Here is a 22,535-nt window from a genome sequence, read left to right on the forward strand (position 1 = left end):
ACACACACACACACACACACACACACCGCTGCCGCCACACACAGCCAGTTCCCGGCTTGTTGAAATTCTCCTCAAAGTCAATGGAGGCATAGCACAGCTGTTAGGAAGGAGAAGGAGCCTTCGGAAAAGACTGTCCACTGAGGCTCCCGGGATAGAGCTTGCAGCTCAAGGAAGAGAAGATTTGTTGCTTGTCCCCACCCCAGGCCACGGCTATCTGGGCTGGAGTAGGAATGAAGCAAAGCCGAATTTAGGACCTCAAATCTTCTTGGAGGAGTGAGGATTAAAAGAGGCTGAAATGGAACCGAAGGACACTGTCACTTTTGTAGTTCGCTGCAGCCTCCCCTTTCTCTGAGGCTTCCCTGGGTTACTCCGACTTGGGAGGTGGAGGACTTCTTTTCCTTTTGTCAGATATTCAAAAAACAAAACAAAACATTACCAAATACAAAACTAAAAAGGAAGCAAGGAGAAACTGCTCGCGGGGGGGGGGGGGGGGATGAGAAGCTGAGCTTGGGGTGGGGAAGGCGGAGAGCAATAGAGGTAGCTTGGAATCATCTGTTGGTTGAAACCTGCCTGGGGTAAAATTTCAACTCGATTTTATAGCCTTCTATTATGACGCAAAGAAAAATTTACGAGCCTCCCTTGAAAAGAGGGCCGGGGCCTTTTCTCGCTGGTTTAAGAATAGGCAGCAGATGCGGTGACAGCGACCATTGTTCCCGGTAGGACACAGACGACCGGGCAACCTCGGCCCGCGTGCGCCAGGAGTGTCCCTAGCCCGGCGGGATTTTTTTTTTCTCCCAAACTCTTGTAGTCTGGGGAGCAGCCTGCGCCCACCCTTACCCCTCGCACCCGCACCCCTCGCAAACCCCTCACATCTTCATCTACACCAGCTTCTATTCCTCTCTCTCTCTCTCTCTCTCTCTCTCTCTTTCTCTCTCTCTTCCCCCCTACACACACACACACACACACACACACACACACACACACACACACACACCAACCACACTCGGCCCGTCCGTAGTAATTTTTCATAAGCGCAAAGCTTCGCTGAACCAAAGGTCACCATCCAAGCCACTAACAACTTCTGGCCGACTCGCCGTTCCAAACCAGGGAAGCAAAAGCAACTATTTGTCAGCGGCTCTGACAGCTAAGTTCATTAAGGATTGAAATCTGATGAAATAAAAGTCGCCCAAATATTTACCTGCGGGCTGCGCTCGGCGCCCGCCGCGGGGCCGGGTCTGCAGGCCTGGGGGGGCCCCCCTTGGCGGGCCGTGTTCTCGGGATCCCTGCACTTTCCAAGTCGGAGAGAGCCCTTTGCGTGGCAGATTAATGACGACTCCGTGTTTCTTAAGGGACGTGCTGAATTAATTATTTCGCCAATCACGTGGTCGCGACTTGTAGAAATCTATTCTTATCATCTTCCTCGCACTTTGAAAATTCTCCGGGTTATGAGCGGCCCTCCCCTAGCTGCCGCAGAGCCCCTAGCCGCCCAGCCCGGCGTGGGGGGCAGGGAGGGCTCCCCAACATGGCGCCGTCTGCCGAGGGTCCGATATACCGTACTGTACTCAGCGGGCTTAGCTATGGACTCACTTCCTCCTCATCCCTGCCCCTGATTCAATACACACAGTGGTATTGATGTATTGGTGGGCACAGGAGGAGCCATTAGCCAGAAGACGGGCAGAGGACAATCATAAAATGTGTCTGAATATTTAAACTTCTGTCTGCGCACTTATAAATACACATGTCCACGCATGTGGGGCTAGTCCTTCCATATATTAAGGACATATGTCCTATTTTATGCATTCCGCTCATTTCCTGTCTCCACTAAGGCACCACTATCTATTTTGGAACTCCTGTCTTGGCCTCCTCTTCAAAGCTGAAGCCAAGTTGTGGGAAAGCCCTCAAGATAAAAATAGTGTCTGGTACTTTTTATAGTAGAGTGTTTATTGTTGTGTGAAGGGGCAAGAGGGATGCAAGAAAGGAGGGGGCAGGTGTTGGAAATCTCAGAGGGGATTATTAGCCACAGAAAAGTAGGAGCCCAAGATGGGAAGCCGGTCAGGTCAGCTTGGCGCAATGAGCAGCAGACAGCCTCAGATGGGCCCAGAAAACGTACTCTTACCTGGCCTCTGGAGAGTGGGAAGGGTTCTTACACAACAACACTTCCTCTGAAGGGGGTCTAAGGACTGTCCAGGACAGAAAGCCAATTTGGAGCCCCCCTAGTAGCCCAAACAGTTGCTTCTCTCTCTTTCAACAAATAATGCCCTCCACCTTTCAGCCTGGGTTCTATATTAGGCTCTCCAGTGCTCAAAAAATACAGTAGCCAAATTGGAGGCTGGAGGGGCAGTGTAGCTTGCTAAACCTTGAGTGACTAAACTTTCACACCACAGGCACCAAATAAATTGCTGTCTAATTTATTGCAGAAAACAATAAGATAAATTGTTTATAATAAATGTTAGCTTTTAGAAAATGAAGAGTCTCTAACAAGGCACCAAACAGGAGGGAGATTTTGCTACGCCTTTTATTATTTCAAATATAGATCAATGGATTACATCAAAACTACAGGCAACAATTAGTATAAATAATATTTTAATCAGTGGCAGCAAAATATGGTCATTTCTATTTTTTAAAAAGCATCTTGTATGAGCAGACTCCAAGGGTCTGACTGACAATGCCATCTCACAACAAAAGGCTGTCATGGACAAAGTGAGATGGGAGTCAGAAGTGCACTGTCCTCAGCAAACATTGCACTCCTTAGCCCCAGTCACGACCCCAACACAGGTTCTGAAATACCCAAACAAATGCTTCTGGCTCATATTTGAGGAGAACAAACTGGAAATAAATAACAGCAAATGGGCACTGGAGCCTCTCCACATCTTGCCTTCTCTAGAGCACGTTTCCAGATGGAGACTCATTTCCTTCCCTGTCCTGAGTGACTAGGGTGGGGGTGGGGAGGGGGGGTCACCTCTTTCCTGGTCCACTCCGTTGAGCCCAAATGGGTACCAGGTCCAAGTGGGACTTCAGGACTAGGTAACTGCTCTCTGGGCCATGTAAGCATCATTAGCATTTCAAAAGGCAACGCCTCACAGCTGAGAGGAAGAGCTGAAATTTATAAACAAAGAAGTTGCTTCTTACCTCCCCCCCCCCCACCCCGTTAAGTTAGTTTCCAAACTAGTGGGGCTGTGTTTGAGGAGCTGGGGTTTTCTTCAGGAAAGCACACTCTTGCTTTTGGTTTTCCTTTGGGGCAGGAGGAAGGGAAGGAAGTATTTGGTCTGAAGCTGGATGAATAACCAGAACTTTTGAGGAGAGGGGAAATTTATATAATAAGCTCCATAGTGGCTATACAGTTCACTGTTGTGAAAATATATGTTCCCCCCCCCCCCATGGTTCAATGTATGTTCAATTGGCTTTGAGGAAAGAATCTTAATAACTTTCCAACTGGCCTTTTTTCAACTGCTATATCCAAAGACTGTCTCCATGTTGGGGGGGGGGGAGAGAGAGAGAGAGAGAGAGAGAGAGAGAGAGAGAGAGAGAGAGAGAGAGAGAGAGAAAGAGAGAGAGGGAGGGAGGGAGGGAAGGGGAGTTAGAGTCCAAAAGGTTAAGGGTTTAGAGGTCAGTCCTCCGGGCTGAAATACAGCTAATCGAACAGAAAATTTGGCCTCTGGATGAACCTGATTCTGTAATTTAGCCGAACTTCAGTAAAATACCTTTTCAGCTTCTCAACGTGAGGGTGTCAGAAGGAAAAAAAAAAAAGACGTCTTGACTATGTATGAACTCTGTGCTTTTTGTCACCGAAACAATGATGCAAATAAGGCAGGAATATCCATCTTTAATATCCCGGCGTGGTGATATTCAAGTCTTGCCATGTGCAAGTCTGAGAGCCAGGCTCACCCCAAGGAGGAACAAAGAGCTTTCCCCAGGGTCTAATACAAAAGAGCAAGGCTTGGAAGACACTTCTGAGAAGCAGAATCTCAGCCTAGGGACCTCAGAGAAGGCCTGCCCTCAGCTCTCAGGAGACACAGAAGCAAAGAGCAGGCCTTTCCCTCCTCCGCCTCAGTCTACTTTAAAAACAACCACTGAAACTTTCTAAAGTGTTCTGAAATACTGAGAGAAATAACACCATATGGACCTCAGAGTTAAAATTTAAGTTTACCCCTCCTCTATTTCTTATGGGGGTGGGTGGGGGGAGTGGTGGTGAGAGGGGTAACTGCAATCAGTGGTTTCTGTTTGGAGTCCAAGCTTTAGGCAGCAAGCTTCCAAAGGCTTGTTTCATTTGTCTGTACAAACTCTGTCATTACCTTTGGCGCTTACCCTCCTTATCCTTAAGGGTTGGCATTTTAAGAAAATGAGATTTGAACTCTTCCCAGACAAGAAAGAAAAATAAATAAATAAATAATAAAACATTTCTTGTTGTTTGGGGTTGTTTTTAAGTCACTATCTTCAAGGTAAAGAAATAGGCCTGAAAACTTTTAGATTTTTTCAATTTTATGCTTCAAATTAATGTCTTGAGAAACATTTAAAAACACTTGAAGGGAAATCCCTTTAAGATAAACTCTTACGGACTTCTAGATTCTATTAGTTTCTTTTTAAAAATAAGACTTCCTGACCTACTTACTTTGTCTCTGCTGCATAGCACCCACTTGGTATAGGCCATACAGACACTGAGTCCTGGAAAATGCTGCTATGTGGGGTACTTGGAGCATTTGGAATCCAGTTGGAATAGAAAATTCAGACATTATTTGATGACCCAGGGTGTATAGGTTTTGTTTTCTTTCCCCAGAGGAAAATATTGGGCCATTTGTTTCTTTTTTCTGCCCCCCTCCCCCCCGCCTTTCTATCAACCACCCGGAACTGCTTGTGAACACAGTGCTGAAGCAAGCACATGTGGAAACACATTTTCAAAAACTCAGTTTTCCTGAATCCTTGGCTTTCCTCTTGAAGGGTTAAGGGCCTCCTACACATATTTCCAGGGGTGTGGGGGTGGAAGGGAGGAGCTCAAAATCCAGCATAGGGCCAGAAATGAATGCACAGATTTCTGATTCAGTCCCTAAAGCTTAATCCTTTTTACCATCCTAAGGTTTTTGGCAAGCAGGTGTCAGTTATTTACTGTTGTCCATTTCCCCAACAAATAAACAATTACGCAAATATAATCTAAACATAAAATAACCCGTTTCCACTTTCTTCTTAGATTTATTTCATTGGGCATGGGCCACTGGGAGCTAGACATTTCTTTTTAATCACAGCAGAAATTCTATAAATAATCCAGAAAGTTCTGATCCTGGCTCAGCTCTCCTGACAGCACTGAAATCTCCTAGCACTGGGTGCTGGCCTTCTGCCTCAACTTCCCCAGGTTACTAAGCCACACAGCTGGGGGGGGGGCGGTGCAGAATGCCCTGGTTCACCCTGGGATAAAGTCTCCAACTTCATTTGCAAATTCAAAATCCAACAGCAGAGATTTTCATGAGTTTAATGACTCGCCAAGGTTTTATATTCTCAGTAGCTCCTGCCATATGATAATATACTTAAAAGAAGCCCGCCCACCCTCCCACCCCATCCCCACTTTAGGGAGGGGGCTGCCCTCGGGCAGGATGGTAACCTAGTCCGAGGCCCACCTGCACGTCTCAGGTCCACCCCCACAGTACCTTAGAGCCCAGTGAGGTGACAGCAGGCCCCGCCTGCACCCGCAGCTTCGCCTCAACCTGGAGTGCAGGGAAGGACCGGCCCAGGGTCCCCACTTCTATAAGGTCGTCAGGTCCGTGTGGTGGTCCTTGGTCATTGGCTGCAAATGCTGGCTGGAGGCAGCTGAAGAGGAGCAGGAAGATGAGGAAGATGAAGAAGACCTGCCCTTGGTGTTGGGCAGTTTGTGGTCTTTTTTCCACTTCATCCTCCTGTTCTGGAACCAGATCTTGATCTGGCGCTCAGACAGACACAGGGTGTGAGCGATTTCAATCCGTCGGCGCCTGGTCAGATACCTGTTAAAATGAAATTCCTTTTCCAGTTCTAGGACTTGCTGTCTCGTGTAGGCCGTTCGGGAACGCTTGGGCTCCCCGCCGGTATAGTTGGGGTTCACTGTGAGACAAAACAGACAGGACAGCCAGGTCAGAGCCCGGCCACTAGTTAGGCCCCTGGCTTGTGTCTGCCCTCACTTCCTGGCGCGCCCCGCAGCCCTCGGCCCTCCCCAGTGCACCAAGCTCGCCTGCTTCCTCACTCCCGCCCCCTCCCTAAGCATACACTCACTCCCACCCAACACCTTCCAGGCACCCACTCCCCACGCTCACAGGTCCTCAGAGGTGCTCTCTTCTTCCTGGCCCACCGAGAGCTTGGGATCTCCAACATTTTGGAAATGCCCTTCTCGCGCTCTGCGTTCCCTCTGCTGTGGAAATTGAGTCCTCCCCCCACCCCACCCCCATCCCCACCCCCTTTTGCGCCCACAGCCAAGCAGCCAGCCACATGGTCCCGGCCTGCTCCCTCAGCTATAAAAATTTATGGAGAGAGTAATTGCAGCGCCCAAGAAAGCTTTACAAGCCCCCCACCCACTCACGCCCCCTGGGGGGCCCAGACCAAAAGATGCGAATGGGGTGGGGGAGGACTGAGAGGTCATTGCACCCGCTTCTTACCCGAATTCACATGCACCTTCTTCATCCAGGGATAGACCACAGCGGGCTGCTTGAGTGCTGTCCCGGGGGGCGGCTGCTTGGGGCCGGTGGGCTGGCTACAGGCCCGAGCGCCAGGCAGGGGCGCAGGCGGGGGCGCTGGGCAAGGCTCTCCCGGGGCACCGTAATGACTTCCTGGGCCGCTTGGCTCCTGTCCGTGACCCCGCGCAGGCAGCGCTGAGCCAGGCCCGGGCCCACCGCCTCCGAAGGGTTGCTCACCGAAGTCGGGCCGTGGGTAGAGCCCCGAGGGCTGGAAGTCGGCGCCCTGCGCGCCGCTGCCGTAGTAGTCGGCTCCCTGTTCGCCTAGGTAGCCACCCTGCAAATATTCCTCGCACGGAGGAAACTTGGGGTCCACGTACTTAGAGTTCACCATATACGAACTCATGGCCATTAATTTCAGAAGGTAGAAAATACTAATTTTTCTCGTGTTGTCTTTTTTTCTCCTTCCATTGGGCCCTCCTACTTGCTGTCAACTGAATAAAGTTGGGCGGCCATGTGACCAGGCCAGCCAATAGGAAGGGAGTGAGTTTATCACCGGGTTGGTGAGCATCTCATAATTTTCACAAATTTAACTAAATAACATACGTGTAATCAAGTGACTTGCCATGCCACATTTGAGAGTCCCTGACAGATGTTAATATAATTTGATTCTACCCCTAGCATCCCTGTTTCCAGAAAGTAATCTCAGCTTTTGTCTCCCACTGACTTTGCTAACCTCCCATGCCCCCCTCACTCATCATCGCCTGAAGCAGCCCCCAAATTGGGCACAGTTCAAGGAAGAGTGAATTCTGCTATTTGGGGTGCAAAATAAGGAAGAGTGAGTGTGGGCAATGTGGCCTCTGAGTTGGCTAGAGAGTCCTAGGCGGGCAGGCTGCCCGGCTGACTGGCGGGAGTCCTGGACTCTGACATACAAAGACCTGTCACGGCTTTGTCTTCATCAGGGTCACCCAAAAGTTACCAGAATCTGGTGGACCTGAATTGAGTTAGGCAATGAGTAACCACTATGCTTTTCTGCCAATGTCCAGGCTGGAGTGTTTCTAGTTGAAGTTGGGTCTTGCTGACATGGTAGGAGGCCCTCACAGTTCTGGGTCCGGTAGCTGAGGGTTGGGTCAGGTTTGGATGGTGGTGAGGGGACCTTAACCTTGCCTGAATGTACCCCAACTGTCTTCAATGGCCTTCTTTCCAGTTATTTTTTTTTTCCCACACAAAGGTCTTTAAGCCAGGTGAGCCCCATTTTGGGTACCTTTGTATCTCATGCTCCTGCAGGGCAGGGCTGCTGCTGGAGGTGACTGGTCTTTCACCTCACTTCCCAGTACCCTAAATTCCTGGACCTTTGGCCTTCTGCTTAGGCAACCATTTATGCACCTACTGGAACTTCTATTGATAAAGGTAGCAGTTTCTCCAGGAAAAGGCTGCACAACGTCACCAGGCAGAGTCGGTCATCCTGGAGTCCAAGGTAATGAAAAAGAAAGAAAAAGGTGGCTGGCCGGCCGGCACCCACTACTCTCAGTCTCTGGCCATGTCGGAGACACGTGAAGTTTTTGCATCGACCATATATTCCCCTAGAATCGAATCTGTGACTATGTTGGTACCACACAAATTCGGTTCTACAGGGTATATATAGACAACGTTACAACCTCGGGTCCTACACAGAGCAGGCACTCAGACAGCTGCCAGATCTGATTCTTTCAGCACAGACGCCAGGAGCTCCCCAAGATCCGCCTTTCAGAGAAGGTTCAGGTGGGCTCCTGACAATTTGCAGCAATGAATCCTCCTTATTCTCTTGCCAGGATCAGGGCTACTGATCAGCTGAGCAACCAGCACCTTCTTCTTTAAAAAGAAAAGAAGGGGATTTTTTCCCCACCTCAGAGATAACAGGCTCTGTTGCCCCCTCTTAAAATCCAAATCTCCCGCCCCCTTACGAAGTGGTATTTCCCAACAAGAAGCGAAGGCCTTCAGCGGTGGGAAGAGGGTTTTGAAAAAGGCAAAAGCGATATTCTCCACCAATTCCTGAGCCAGGTTAGTGGCCATGGCTAGTCCTCCCGGAATTCGAGCGTTTACCTTCCTGGGCCCTCAGCCCCGCTGGACTTTCGGATCCCGCCGTCGCCGCCGCTGCTGCTGCTGCTGCTGCTGCTTCTGCGGGGAGGCACTGTTTGCGGCCACCAAGCCGGCCTGGGCTGAGACTGCCTGCTAATGGTGAAGGGCAGGGCGAGGGGTCATTCGAAATCATTTACAAACATATCACAAAGTTTCATTATTTTTGCTTTGCCGACAGCAGCACAGAAGAGTACAAAAGTTCACGAATTGCGCCCGCCCCAGCGCTTCTGCTGTCCTGGGCTTGCCCCTCAATCCAGGGTACCAAGAGCCCAGATGCACTCTGGGGCTGGGCGGATTTCAGGGACAGAGGGATGCCCTGGTCTGAGCCAAGCTTTTAGATGCCTGGTAACCGACTGAAGAGGTCCACATTTCTAAGTATTGCTTGGATCCCTTCCCCTATAATTCAAAAATCACTTTCAAGCCCCACACCTTGGTTTTGGTGGGGTGGGGTAGGGAGACTCCCTCACCAAATCTGGCATAATTGGGTGCCCACTTTTACTCTGCACTGTGCTCTTCCAACTCCCTCCTTCCACCTTTCACTTCCTTCTGCTACTTTGACAATTGTGCAGGCATTTCCCGGATGCCAATTCGAAAAAGGTTTAGAATCTGTTTGTTTAAAGACTCTCCCCAGTTGTCCCTTTCATACACTGGGGGGAACCCACGGACAGGCCTGACTGGGGACACTGGGCCTAGGCTTTATCCAGACAAATTGGGGGACTCCGAGGAGTTGAGTGGGGACCAAGATGAGCACACACATTTTCATATTTGTTAGACATTGTGACCTGCATTTCACCTTATTGCTCGACTTGTTCAGACAGGTCAAAGCCAACAAGTTATTGATGAACAAAAGTGTTAAATATTCACCTCCCGTTCAACTGCCCATACAAATGCTTTTGATCTCCCCGGCTTTTTGTGCTTCATGCAGCTACAAGGCGCCAGATTCGGGTTTGCAAGCAAGCAGCCTCAGCAGAGATAAGCACCCATAGCCAAGGGTATCAGGAAAGGAGGGCAAGAGAATATTATTATTATTATTTCCAATCATGGAGTCCAGAGCCTGCTTTCATAGAGCAAACTATATAACCAGGGAAGATCTCCACTTCTCCTGTGAGATCAGCCTCACCAGGGGCACAGAAAAAAAAAAAAATCTGGCCCTGAGCCCAGCCCCAGCTTTCTCTGACCATGAAGAAAAGACATCTCACAAGACAGGGAGGATGCCTGGTCCCTGTGGTCCTTGCCAATCTACTCTTCCATTAAAATTAAACCACCTGGGGTTTGCAGTGAGTGACAAGGCCCCTGCTATTTCCTTGCCTTCCCCCTCTATAACCACCATCCTCACTTAACCCTGAGTAAGTCTTCCTGAAGATGTCACCAGCGTTCTCAGGTTTAAACGTCAGAGCCAAAGACCTGGAGTCCCTGCCCCTGAGCTACTCAATTCCATTGGACTCTTGGAGCAGAAATTCTTCAACTGCAGCTAAGGAGCAGAGGTGAAAGAGGGGGGAAAGATGTTCTTCCTATTCATCCACTACTCCAAATCTAGGACTCACACCAGTGGAGCTGGGACCCCCAAAAGGGAGCCACAGAAGCGAGTCAATTCAACTCACCCAACACCATCAAGGGTTGTATGTTTGTTTGTTTGTAATACATCTATTTTTAAATTAACACACACAGAGAGAGAGAGAGAGAGAGAGAGAGGAAGGGAGGGGGAGAGGGAGGGAGGGAGGGAGAGAGAGAGAGAGAGAGAGGAGAGAGAGAGAGAGAGAGAGAGAGAGAGGAGAGGGAGGGAGGGAGGGAGGGAGGGAGGGAGAGAGAGAGAGAGGAGGCTGAGTTAGACTGGGCAGGGTTAATTTAGGCTGGACTGCAGAGAGGAACTCCGTTGCCTTGGCGTTTACTGTGTCAATTCTAGCAGTAGTGGGTGCTTGCCGCAGTGTAGTTCGTTGATGCGATGGGTTGCTAATTAGTTGCATGTCCGCTGCACCTGTGTGAGCCTAGGAAGCTTGGAAAAGGCCTGTAAGGTCCTGGGAGGTCCAGGAAGGCAAGTGCCAGCTCCAGCAATGTGTTTACTTGTGCGGGTGACTGTGAACTAGGCCCCAGAAATGCTTCCTAAAGGCTCAACCTGGAGCCTCCACGCCCCCACCCTCAAATGAGCTCAGGCCGTTCTAGCCTGGGGAGGCAGCGCCACTCCGTCACCCTCCCATCCCCGCTCTGGCGGACCTTCCCCCACCACCTCCCAGCATTAGCACTGCCCTTTCTTTACTCCAAAGGGAAGGTACTTACTGAAGTTCTCCCTGGTTCTCCCCTGCCGCTCGGAAACCTGTTGCAGTGAAAACGGGGTCACTCAAATTCCACAGGGTAATAAAGCAGAAATAGATGGCGTGCAGAAAAGTAACAAGGCCCCGACTTTCCCCTAATACCTAGAGCTCCTTGCTTTGGGGAGACCGCCTTCGGGAACTGTGCAAAGTTCTCCCGCATACTCAAAGGCAGAGCTGAGGAGTCCGAGAGTCCGTCCTGGCCACCTCCCCCATTTCACGCACCCTTGGGCGGAAACCCTACTGGTTATAAGGCCTGACTCTGGCGGGCCCCCGAGGCAAGCTTTCTCTAGTAGGGAAATGGGAAGTCAGGAAAAAATAGGCCTTTGTGCATTTCCTTCTGCTGCAGGCGGGTGGGTGAAGGTCCACTGGTGAGCCTGCAGACATCCTATCTGTCCGGACCCCAATTCCCTGTCCGCTCCCTCAGGGCAACAGTTTCAGTTCTCCTTTTCCCGTTTCAGGTTGATTTCCAATTCCCCTCCGAGCCTCCAAACCTGCCTCCTCATCTAAGAAGGACCAAGCACAGCTGGGACAACGCTTTTCCACATCCCCAGTTCAGAGCAGGGTCATTTCCTTCCAAGGGAAAAAATGAGATCCCAAAGTGTAACTGGAAAGGAAAATCGATGCGTTTACAGGAAAACAATCTGGATCCTAAAGAAATGGTCTAGAATATGATCTAATTCTATGGGGTTGACACTCATCACTCATCTTTTAACATTCCTCAGGAGAACCTACACACTGAGCATACAGAACAGCGGTGTTCTACCCTCCCCCCCCCCACCGCCGCCCCACCCCGGGCGTTGATGTCCACCTTCAAGTTTTTAGTTCTCTAGGAACAGGAGAGGAAAAAAAAATCCGCTTTGAGATATCTCAGAGGTGACTCATCTCCACAGCATCCTCACTCCCTCCCCCGCCCCCACCCAACTCTGATTGCTTTCTTCTACTTTTGAAGCAACTGCCCCTCTGCTCGGTGGAGAGTGGTGAAGGTCCTACTTTGCGGGTAGAAGCCCTCAATTCCCAGTTTTCCATGTATACAAAGAAAGGGGGACCGTCAAGAGTCCCATTCTACCTATTAACCGAGGTTCAGGCTAAAATTATAATTAACTTCGATAGGCTTTCCCCAGGAAGAGAAGGCTGGGCTCAGAAGCACCCCCACCCCACCCCCAAACTCTAGAGTTACTGTGGAAAAAGTAATAAGTGACTTACTGTTTTTCTTTTCTAGTGGGTAGGGTGGCTGAGAGTAGAGCCGTTGGTCTCCTCCTGAGCCCGGTGCTGGCTGGAGCCTCTCACTTTCCTATCGCTGCTCCAGGAACTGAGCATCTGCACTTGTATGCTCTTAACCTAATTTATGGTGGGAATTATATTTTGGCTTGTCAACTCTCAAGCCATAAAACAAAGTTTATTGGAATCACGTGCTTGTAAACGGCCACTCAGGTCCCTTCTCTGCAGAACCATAAATAACCTTTGGCTTTAAACTTTTATTCACTAAATAAAGGTTCACTGCAACTGTTCCCTTGGATTTAAATAGTTCCAAATATCCAGAATGCAGACAGAGGTCATATTCATATCAATACCCTAGGCTTTTCAACTTGCATCTTTTCAGAGAAGGCTGTTTAAATTGGGGGATAGTGCTATTTGGAAAAGGCTGGTTGGTGGGCATGTCTTATGACTCTGGCTGCATCCGCTGTGAGTATCATCAACTCCTTTATTTCAATCATTTTCTAGCATTCGGTGTGGTAAATAGGAAAAGTCAAAGGCCACTTCTTACTTGCTTATCAAAAAAGTTGAAAATTATTTGAGATTTTGCTAGAGTTTCAGTAGGGAAAGCGTGGTTAGGGGAGAGGCCGGGTGGCCTTGATGTAGGGAGGCAGCTGGAATTAACACTTAGTTTCCTCTGTATTGTTGTGGATGGGGCTTGGTGAAACTTAAAGATAGCCACATGCCTAGAGGTTTTTTATAATTTGCTTAGATCTGAAAGGGAAGCCTTTGCAAGTGACCAAACTGCTTAAAATAGCAAGACGTTTGGTGAAGTGAGAAAGTGCAGAATAGCCCCCGTCGGACTCTGGCAAGTAAAGCTCTAAAGAAGGTTATAAAACAATAAAACGGCCCTGGTGTGAAGGGGCCAGGGTGTGAGGAAGCACAGGAGGCTCTTAAAGGACCTGAGCCCAGGAAGTCATATGTACAGTCCCACTGTGTCCTCAAACCATTTCACGCAGGGCTCAGGAGTCCCTGAAGGCCCACAGCTGAGTGGGCTCTCAGTGGCTCCTCCCCACTGCTGCCCCCTTCACAGGGAGAGACTAAGAAAGAAAGAAGTGTAGGGTTATCTCTGTCTACACCCTGGCCATCTCTGTTTGTGGCAAGTAGGAGAGACAGGAGTGGTGATGGCAGAAATCCCTCTACAAGGCATAAACAAGAAGAGAATTGGCCCCCAGTACCCTTCAGTGTCACCAAAAAGGTGCCACAAACCACGTGAAAATGAGGTTTTTTTTTCCTGCTCTGATAAAATAATGGATGTGCTGCATAGATTTGTAAAGCAAGCAATATGATTTATAAATCAAATGCAGTTATAACATTTCTTATCAGAAAGCCACACAGCCCAGAAGAGAGATCCTTTGTATAAAGATCTCTTTGCATGCTAATTTCCAGCCATTATATGTGCATTTGCAAACCCACTTCCTGATTTGACTCTCATTAGCCAGAAAACAGGAGGTTGTTAGTCCAGACACTAGGACAACCATTTCTCTCCCTACCCCACCCCATTATTATTTTTTTTTAAATCACATTAACCATGTAAGGAGACTTTGCTTTGTTTTACAACCAGTGACATATCCTTAAAGTAGAGACAACCCATTAAAAACTGGTTTTTGGTAGCAGTGGATGAGCAGGTTTGAAATGAATCCTTATTAAGAACCTGGAGGAGACAAATAACACTGTGGCAGTTGAGGAAAGTTCTCATTTGTAGCTTAAGATGAGCAGTTGGTTTTCCAGGCCATCCTGATGAGGCTTTGTAAGGAGGTGAAAACAAGCCTCAAGAAGTGGCATGTGGACAAAGTGCTTGGTGTCTAGTTGGGGACCAGTAAATACTTTTTGGGTGAAAGGTGATGAAAAATGGCGTCTGAGACACACTTACAAGACACAGTCTTCTCTGAACACCTAACAGAGTAACAGGAAATGAGACCATGTGTAAGAAAATGGATGGAAGGAAGGAAGGAAGGAAGGAAAAAATACTTGAGGCAGACATCTTTGTTTTCTGATCTTAGAGCTGCCAGGCAAAAGGATTAAGGAGCAATTGTTTATCTCCTTCCCTTGTTATTCCTCCCCACCTCCAGTGTCCTAGGTTTTATGAATGAAAGAGAAAATGGAGATCTGGCAGAGAAAACATGAACACCGATGGGGAAAGCACAGGTCTTCTGTGTGCTTCAGGATCCCCAGGGCTTTTCCACCCCCTGTAATTAGGATCCCTTAGTAGAGACTTAGGAAGGCCCAAATTGAGCCCCAGTCCACATCCTGTCCTACAAGGACTGTCCTCTTTGGTAGTAGTTGCAATCAAACAATGGGGGAAAAGGGGTGGCCCTCCTTTAAAAATCTGTGTGGAAGCCAGGTGGTAGTGGTGCACACCTTTAATCCCAGCACTTGGGAGGCAGAGGCAGGTGGATCTCTGTGAGTCAGAGGCCAGTCTGGTCTACAGAGTGAGTTCTAGGACAGCCGGGGCTACACAGACAATCCTAGTCTTGAAAAACAAAACAAGAAGAAAATCCCAAGCAACAAACAAAACAAACAAACAAACAAACAAACAAAAAACCAACCAACAACAACCCAAAACAAAGCAAAACCAAAAACTAAAAACAAAAACACCCAAAACTCTAAGGAATTAGTTTGCTGGTAAACCAGAAACCTGGGTATTACCACTTCTCATGTAAACTAGAAGCTAATCCTGAGAATTTCCGTAGGTTTCTATGATGTAGAGTCTCCTATAAGACTTCCCCAACCCAGGTGCCAGAGCTGCTCCCAGGAAGAAGAGAGAGAGGGGGTCCCAGAAGGACAGCATCAGCTATTTCAAGAACAATGCAGGTCACCCTTCAGCACACCCTAAAGGAAATCATGCTAATGTTGGTTCAATAAGAGGCTTTGTTACCTAGAGAAGATGTTGAGCTATCAAACAGATGTTGGCACAACAAGTTGGGACAGAGGGGCAAAGCTTTGGGTAAATCCCTGACCAGAAACACAGGGTACAAAAAGTCTGCTCAGAATTGGTGCTTTAGCACACAGGCTCGGGTTAGAGGCAGAGAAAAACAGAACAGGGATTCCCAAGCAAGTGGAAAATGTGATCTTGACACCAGAGTTGTTCTCGCCTCCACAATGGAGCTACTTATTAGTTTCGAGTCCCCTGAGAAGAAAAGAGGATGCTAAAAGAAAAGGCTCTCAGGAGAAGAAGATAAGAACCTCTCATCCTGTAGAAGGGCCTAGAAGGCAGGATGTCTGACTTGGGGTCAGAGGCTAGAAGAGGCTTTAGTGGTTCCAAGAAAGGTATTTAAGTGCTAGAGAGCTAGGCTAGGTAGCTGGGAATTGGATGGCTTGTAGAGTTGCTCCCTTAGGCTACAGGCAAAGCCTTACAGGGCAGCGCAGCTGGAGGCAGAGGGTGGTCTGTCTCAGACTCTTGGTGTAGTCAAAAGAAGTAGCTTGGGAAAGGGTGGTGGGAAAAGTCTGTAGGCAAGAGTCATGGAAGCCAGAGATGAAAGAGGAGGGAACCTAGTCTCAGGGAGAGCACGCACGTGTGGGTTATAGCCTGAATCGGGTGTTTATGGAAATTCTTCATAAAAGAGAGGCATTTCAGGGCTGGAGAGATGGCTCAGTGGTTAAAAGCACTGTCTGCTCTTCCAAAGACCACCTTGCTATTACTCTGGCCCAAGTTGGGTCTCGGGTTTAGCCGTAGGCCTAGTGCTAAATCATAGGGTGCAGGTAGGTTAATCTAGGGAGAGGGTCCTTGCTCTTTTGCCTTCCTACCCCATCCCGTTTCCATTCCAGGAGACTAGGTTGTCCTAGAGAATGGCCCATCTGGATAGGTATGACTGCCAGGAGAACAGGGTGGTGCTGGGAAGGCCTGGAGGAGCCGACACTGAGCTCAGGAGAGGCTGTAAGCCTTCCCGAGCAGCTCAAAATGTGCCAGCGGAGTGTGAGGGCACCTACCAACAAGTCGACACTTCTTCCCTTCTGGGTGGCACCCTGATGTGTGTAGGTACTGGACTCTGAGGCCAAAGAGGCCATTGCTGTTGGGACCTGACCAATATTTATTTTAATCTTCTGTTGAGTTGTGTTGAGACAGGGACTTACTAAGTAGTCTAGGCTGGGTTTGAACTCCATATGAAGCCCAAACTGACCTCAAACTCAAATGTTGATCCTCCTGCCTCAGCTTCATGCATCATCACTTCCAATTCAGGTTTCTTTTATCCTCTATAGAATTCAAGGATTTAGTGAGCAAACCAGTTAGTCCCTTCTGCCAGTAAAAGCCATGGTCTTACTTATGAGAAAGTAGGGCCAATACTATTAAGGATCAAGTGTTAAATGTTTATGTTCCAAAGCACCATTTTAAGCACTTAGCTAGTAAGTATAGCCAACATAGCTAATGCTATGCTCAGTATGACAGTAATATGAAAGTAAAAAAATCAAGACACGTGTAGTGAGCTCATGCCTGTTGTCATGGTCCCCAAGAGAGTGGAACAGAAAGATTACCTTAAGTCCAGCGCCAGTCTAGTAACATAATAATATCCTATCTTTTAAAAAAGGCAAAAATCCTTATTATTCCTACTTTTTGTTGTTGTTGTTTGTTTGTTTGGGGTTTGTTTGGTTGTTTTTGTTTTTTGCTTTTTTTTTTTTTTTTCGAGGACAGGGTTTCTCTGTGTAGCCTTGGCAGTCCTAGACTCACTTTGTAGACCAGGCTGGCCTCGAACTCACAGTGATCTGCCTGCTTCTGCCTCCCGAGTGCTGGGATTAAAGGCGTGCACCACCACGCCCGGCTTATTCCTACTTTCAAAGAGGAAACATGCTTAGATATTTTGTCCTTCTTGCCTAAGGTCACAGAGTAAGTAAGTGGTAGAGTATAGATTTGAACCCCATTAAGCCTGAACTTAGCTTAGAATCCACCATCTTTGAACTCTCCAAGTCATGATTGTAGCTCCATGGGCTCTGAGCATGCCCAGTGTAGACATAGAGGAAAGACTCAGCATCAGGAGAACAAAACAGCTAAGTAGGAGTGATCCATGACCTATGCCTCTCAAACCTAGGGACACATCCCCATTGCCTTGGGGAGGGTGTTTACAAGGTGCCTGGATACTGAATCTTGACATTGGAATTCAGTGTGTTTGGGATGGAACCTAGAAACCTCATTTATCCAGACCTTTAGGCTGGGGCCTTTCTGGAGAACTGCCCTTGAGTAGTGAAGAGGGCGACATTGCTAGGGGACAAGAGTAAGGCTGAGAGAGTTGATGCACACAGCGATGGTGGGGCAGCGATGTTGGTGCACATCAGCATGATTCTCAGGCTGTGGGATTTCCCCAGATTTGCATTGAGAGAGCGGAAAAAGGTGTTCCAGGGCCCAGGCCCTGTTCTAAATAAGCGGAAGGGAGTCAGTTGCTTCACCAGAAAGGGGTTCCACCCATTCTGTGCCTTCCCAAGTTGCCTATTCAGGGTACTAGGAATTTGGGGCAAGTGAAAGGCAGGAACTGGGGCTGCTCAGGGGTCTTGTGGTTTAAGAGCAGCTTGTACCACCACAAGATCCTGGTTGCCAGCTCCTAGAGTAGAGAGTGCACCCCTCACGGCCCCTCTGGGTAGGCGAGGGGAACAAGGTAGCCTTTCACCCCAGAATCAGTCTTCAGGCTCTGTGGACCTCAGAGCTGCCACTGCTGCAGGCAGCCGGCAGATAAAGCGACCACCACCCGCCTTGTGTGAGCTGGGGTGGAGGGCGGAGTAGAGGAAGGCGTGGCCCTTGTGTCCTCCCCCTTCCCCTCCCGCCCAGGGCATGCGGCATCAGCCAAGCCAGCGAGACGCTTGTCCTACAGCGCCTCCTCCTGGACAAAGCTCCAACCAGCCTAACAGGGACACCACCAGCCCTGAAAAGCCAAGACCAGGCACTTCCTTTCTGGGGTTGGGGGTGGGGGCGGGATCACAAGTTGGTCCTGCCGCATCCACTGCAGAGGCAAAAGGAGTCCAAAAGTCCTTGAGGCTAGCTCTCATAGCCCCACCTCTGGCTCAGACAACGAGCTTGTGACCCAGAAGTGTGCATCTCTCATTGATTAGGCGAGACAGGAAAATCCTCCAGTCTATTTATTTATTTATTTATTTACTTGATTGCTTTCTGCTGGGCCTGAGTATTAGGCCGTGATGTGCTGGCGTAAGGAGATCCGGGAAGAACGGCTGGCCCAAAGTTTGGCAGTTTGAACGGGTGCCAGGAAGAAAGGCCTTTCTTAGAGCAAGCAGCACCAGCCTGAAAAAAAAAATCTGCTTTTCTCCCAGAGTTTCTGTTTCTCTCCCTCTTTCCCTACCTCCTTCTCTGTCTCTTTCTGTGTCTCTGTCTCTCTCTTTCTCTCTGGAAAAGAAAAAAATTTTTACTACTAGCTTATATTTGCAACCTGTTTCCAACGTGCAAACACACTGGGGTGGGGACGTCTAGATTGAAATTAATTGTTGTCAAGAGTAAAGTTATTGGCTATTTTTAGATGAAAGGCTGGAAGAAAAGATGAGCTGCAAATTTTCAGGGAGGGGTAAGAGATCTTGTTATCACCCCCTCCCCCCATCTTTGCAGTGCTGGTTTAATCTCTGGGCTGGGCTATTTCACTGCACATGCGCTGGACTTGCGCAGCCCCGCACTGCGGAGGTTCTCAGCAATGTCTTCCTCAAACACCGTGGCCTGGGCTCCACCACACCACTACTCCAGTGCCCGGCTGTAGAGGAACTTGAAAATCCTATTTAAAAGAGGCAAGAAATGTAGTTTTCTTTTTCGGGAAAATCTGAATTAACGCCTCAACCAATCTTTCTAGTTTCTTAGTCTGGTTCTGTCAAATCAACAAAATCTCCATGCTGCTCATTAACACTCCCAAGCATTGTCTTTCAGATCAGAATTTTCACATCTGGGGTACAGCTTCCCCTGGGTCGTCTACTAGTGGGGAAAGGGGAACACCACCCTGTGTTCAGAGAGCTTTCTTTCTTTTTTTTTTTTTTTTTTGTTTTTGTTTTTGTTTTTGCAAAACTACCAAGTCTAGGGGATACTTTCCTTTGAAACAATGGTATCTATTTTTATCCTTTGCGAAAAAGTGCACCTAAATTGGAATTAAATCGGAATTCCGAGAGTTCTTGGTTGCCTCTCCACAGCTTCCTGTGCCCCTACATACCCTCACTGGGCCGCACTGCGACAAGGCCGTAAATACCTCTAACAGCTGCCTGCCAGCCCAGGGTGAAATACTGTCTTTGTTCCGGTTTCCTCTGCCTCTCAGGCTCAGAGAACAGAATTCTGGCAAAATATACGTATTTGTAGAAAAATATGGAAGGAAAACGACGGTTGGTTTTTAGCCCCTTTTCTTGGCTACATTTGTAATAGTGAACCTTGGTCTTTAATCCTGGCTTTCCCAGAGACTGAGCCCTGAGCCCATGTCCACACCAGAAGACACCAAGGCCAGGACACTGGCTCCCAAGTCTATAAATAGAGGTTTAGACCTGGGAGTTGTGCCCACAAACTTCTGAGCTTGTAGGCTCTGAATATTTTTAAATTTCGTTTCTTTTTCACTCTGTTTTCTTTCCTTTTTATTTTTTATTTTTATTTTTTTGTTGTTAGGCTCACAGAGACCATGAAAGCAGTTATGGCAGTGCCAGTCTCTTAGCCTTTCCTTGCAGAGAAAATGTGGGACTTGCCAAATATTTATTTCTCAAGATGCAACCAACCATTTCTTTCCAATAAGCTACCATGAAGCTTACAAAGACTCCCTGGGTCTCCATATCTGTGCATGACATCACCTTCCTCCATGTCATCAGAACCATTTCATTCACTGTGGCAGGCTGGGCCAACAAAACCCAAGAAGAAGCTGCTGAAAGCCCAAACCTACCTTAGCTACCAGAACATCAAGTCCACTCCCAGCCCCACCCAGCCTCTGACCTTCAAGCCCTTCAGCCCCACACAGCTTAAACAATCTCATGGGGACTGCTTTCCAGGAGGGACAGCTTCCGCACACCAATGATCTCAGTGTCATCCTTGTGTAAAGGGGGACTGCTTAGGAGATACAGAAACTCCAAATTAAAAAAAAGAAATCCCACTCCAGAGTCAGTGAGCACTCAGATTTACTGACCCAGGACGATTCTGCAGACACCAACTAGCCCTCCATTTTGAAATGAGAATGACTCCATCCTTAATTACTAAAAATACTTTTAAAAACAACAACAACAAACATGCCACCTATTATTCACAGATACTTATGTACCCAACACTGTCACACTGCAATATATTTGAGCAAACAATAAGGATTTGCGGGTAGGCACTTTGGGGACTACAGCCCCCACCACCATGTGCTGATCTCATGCGCAATGCGGCAGACTGTCTAAGGTTTCAATGCTCCCCTTATGTGTTCCTGAAGGAATAGAAAATAGGGATTGCAAAATGCATCGTTAAACACCATCCAAAATGTTGGTGTGTGTGTGTGTGTGAAAACAACATTATGTTATGGAAAGTTTTTTTCTTTTTTTCTTTTCCTGTGTGTTTTGGTTCAGTAGTTTCAAAATAGGGGAAATATTGCTGTGTGGCTTTTTTTTTTTTCTAAATAGGAAAAAAAATACCACAACGCCTTTGGAAAGCAAAATTATCTACTCTTTCGCTACTCTGACAAATGAGAAACACACGAGATGTTTGAACATAGAAATGCCTTACATTTCTCAAATATTTATTGGGTTTATCCTAAAACCTGCTCCAGATCTACTGACACCACTTCCCATGACAAACATCCATTTTGTGACATAAAATAGTCCAAATTCACCTGACACATTATCGAATGTACGAGGAACCTAGCGTGGATTATTACCAACCCCCCCCCAAGAATTAGAGAAACGTTTTAAAATAACCCAAAAAATTCACACACTTCGTACACAAGGCCCATTAAACTATAAACCCTAAAAATTGGCCTCACTCATGAAACACATCCTGAAGTACCAGAATCCGCCCCACCCCCCCCACCCACGTCCCAACCCTCGGAAAAACACCTGTTAACCTAAGGTAACCTTGGCCACCGAAGCACAGCATTCTATACTATAGGAAAGCTTTATTGACTCCCCCACCCCCAACCAAGCAGAGATTTTCAGGAGCCTTCTGCATAGTCTTCCCAGGGCAGATTCAAGAGTGGGGGAAGGGGGCTCCGGAACTGCGGGTTCCCAAGTCAAGGGATCTCTAGGGGCAAACGTTGGAGTCCCCAATGCACTTCTGAGCCCAACAAGACCTCACCTAGAGTCCCAAGGGACATACTTTAGGGATGGGGACCAGGGAGGAATCCCCAGGTTCTTAGGTAATGCAGGAAGCCGGGAAGGTGGCACCCATTGCCCGAGGCTGTGTCGCAGGCAGCTTGGGCTCAAGGAGGGCGGCTCTTACCCGGAGGGTGCCGAGCTTCGGGCGGGCGGCCCGGGAGGCGACTGGAATCCATCCGGCGCTGCCCGGCTGTTCCCACTCTCCGTGGCAGGTTTGGGCTCATGTTGATGGAGGGGCCGGGAGGGAAGCGCACGGCCGGGGTCGCCTCGGGGAAGCAGGCGGTCAGCTCCCCGTAGGAGTGTGAGTCTGGCTGGGGGCTCGACGCCTCGAGCTCCTTCCGGGCTCCCTGCTGGCTCGGAGGCGGCCGAGATAGCGACCTGGGGCGAGCTGACGTGAAGTCACGGCGGGAGCCCAGGCCGCTGCGGACCCGCGATTCCGCAGCCGGCAACTGGAGCCCACCTCTGCAGAGACAAAGGTTAGGAAAAGAGGGGGTGAGGCTCTGGGAAAGCAGAATGCGGGGGCAAATTCGCCTGGGAAATCAGGAAAAGGGCCGTGAAGGCGAGCGGCGCCTGCACATGACCAGCCGCAGCCAATGACGACCGCAAATAGGTCATAAAAAGGTCTATTACCAAGTTGTAAATTTTCTTCAAACAAAAAGGAATTTACTGCAATTCCTTGCGGATTTTGCACATACAGCTCGCGAGCGCCATGTTTTTCCTCTCCTCTTTCTCTCATCACTCTCCTCTCTCCCTCTCTCCCCTACTACCCCTCCTCTCTTTCTTTCTTTCTTTCTTTCTTTCTTTCTTTCTTTTTTCTTCTTTCCTTTCCCCTTGTAGTCCCTTTTCCTCTCTCTGTTCTCTGTTCTTTCCTCTCTCTCTCTCTCTCCTCTCTCCCTCCCTCCTGCCTCTTCTCTCTCTCTCCCTCCCTCCCTCCTCTCCTCCCTCCCTCCCTCCCTCTCTCTCTCTCTCTCTCTCTCTCTCTCTCTCTCTC

At 48.6% G+C, this 22,535-nt stretch overlaps 1 protein-coding gene and 1 long non-coding RNA gene across 4 annotated transcripts; both read right to left on the reverse strand.

Moving 5' to 3' along the window:
- Positions 1 to 5,549: 5,549 nt before the first annotated feature.
- Hoxd4 (homeobox D4) lies at positions 5,550 to 9,251 on the reverse strand. 3 transcript variants are annotated; one of them, XM_051167167.1, is made up of 4 exons: positions 8,709 to 9,251; positions 6,612 to 8,477; positions 5,967 to 6,063; positions 5,550 to 5,796 (listed from the first exon to the last, which is right to left on the reverse strand). In XM_051167167.1, exons 2-4 carry the CDS (start codon positions 7,036 to 7,038, stop codon positions 5,616 to 5,618), a joined length of 705 nt encoding a protein of 234 aa, XP_051023124.1. In that variant the 5' UTR covers positions 7,039 to 8,477; positions 8,709 to 9,251; the 3' UTR covers positions 5,550 to 5,615. The 3 variants fall into 3 exon arrangements, with proteins under 3 accessions (XP_051023124.1, XP_051023122.1, XP_051023123.1); XM_051167165.1 differs by having other exon boundaries at positions 5,550 to 6,063; XM_051167166.1 differs by lacking the exon at positions 8,709 to 9,251 and having other exon boundaries at positions 5,550 to 6,063; positions 6,612 to 8,488.
- A 1,344-nt stretch (positions 9,252 to 10,595) lies between these two features.
- LOC127207734 (uncharacterized) lies at positions 10,596 to 22,252 on the reverse strand. Its single transcript, XR_007832961.1, has 3 exons — positions 21,669 to 22,252; positions 12,257 to 12,391; positions 10,596 to 11,657 (listed from the first exon to the last, which is right to left on the reverse strand). It is a non-coding gene; the product is annotated as an uncharacterized LOC127207734 (long non-coding RNA).
- Positions 22,253 to 22,535: the final 283 nt, after the last annotated feature.

Source organism: Acomys russatus, chromosome 24 (assembly GCF_903995435.1).
Source record: "Acomys russatus chromosome 24, mAcoRus1.1, whole genome shotgun sequence".
NCBI classification, from domain to species: domain Eukaryota; kingdom Metazoa; phylum Chordata; class Mammalia; order Rodentia; family Muridae; genus Acomys; species Acomys russatus.

What these genes read in the sequence shown, in the direction of transcription:
- Hoxd4 (XM_051167165.1), bottom strand. Translation starts at nt 7,038, where the DNA reads ATGGCCATGAGTTCGTATATGGTGAACTCTAAGTACGTGGACCCCAAG. An exon ending in GAAGGTGCATGTGAATTCGG is followed by an intron (nt 6,064 to 6,611) that starts GTAAGAAGCGGG and finishes TTTGTCTCACAG; the next exon opens with TGAACCCCAACTATACCGGC.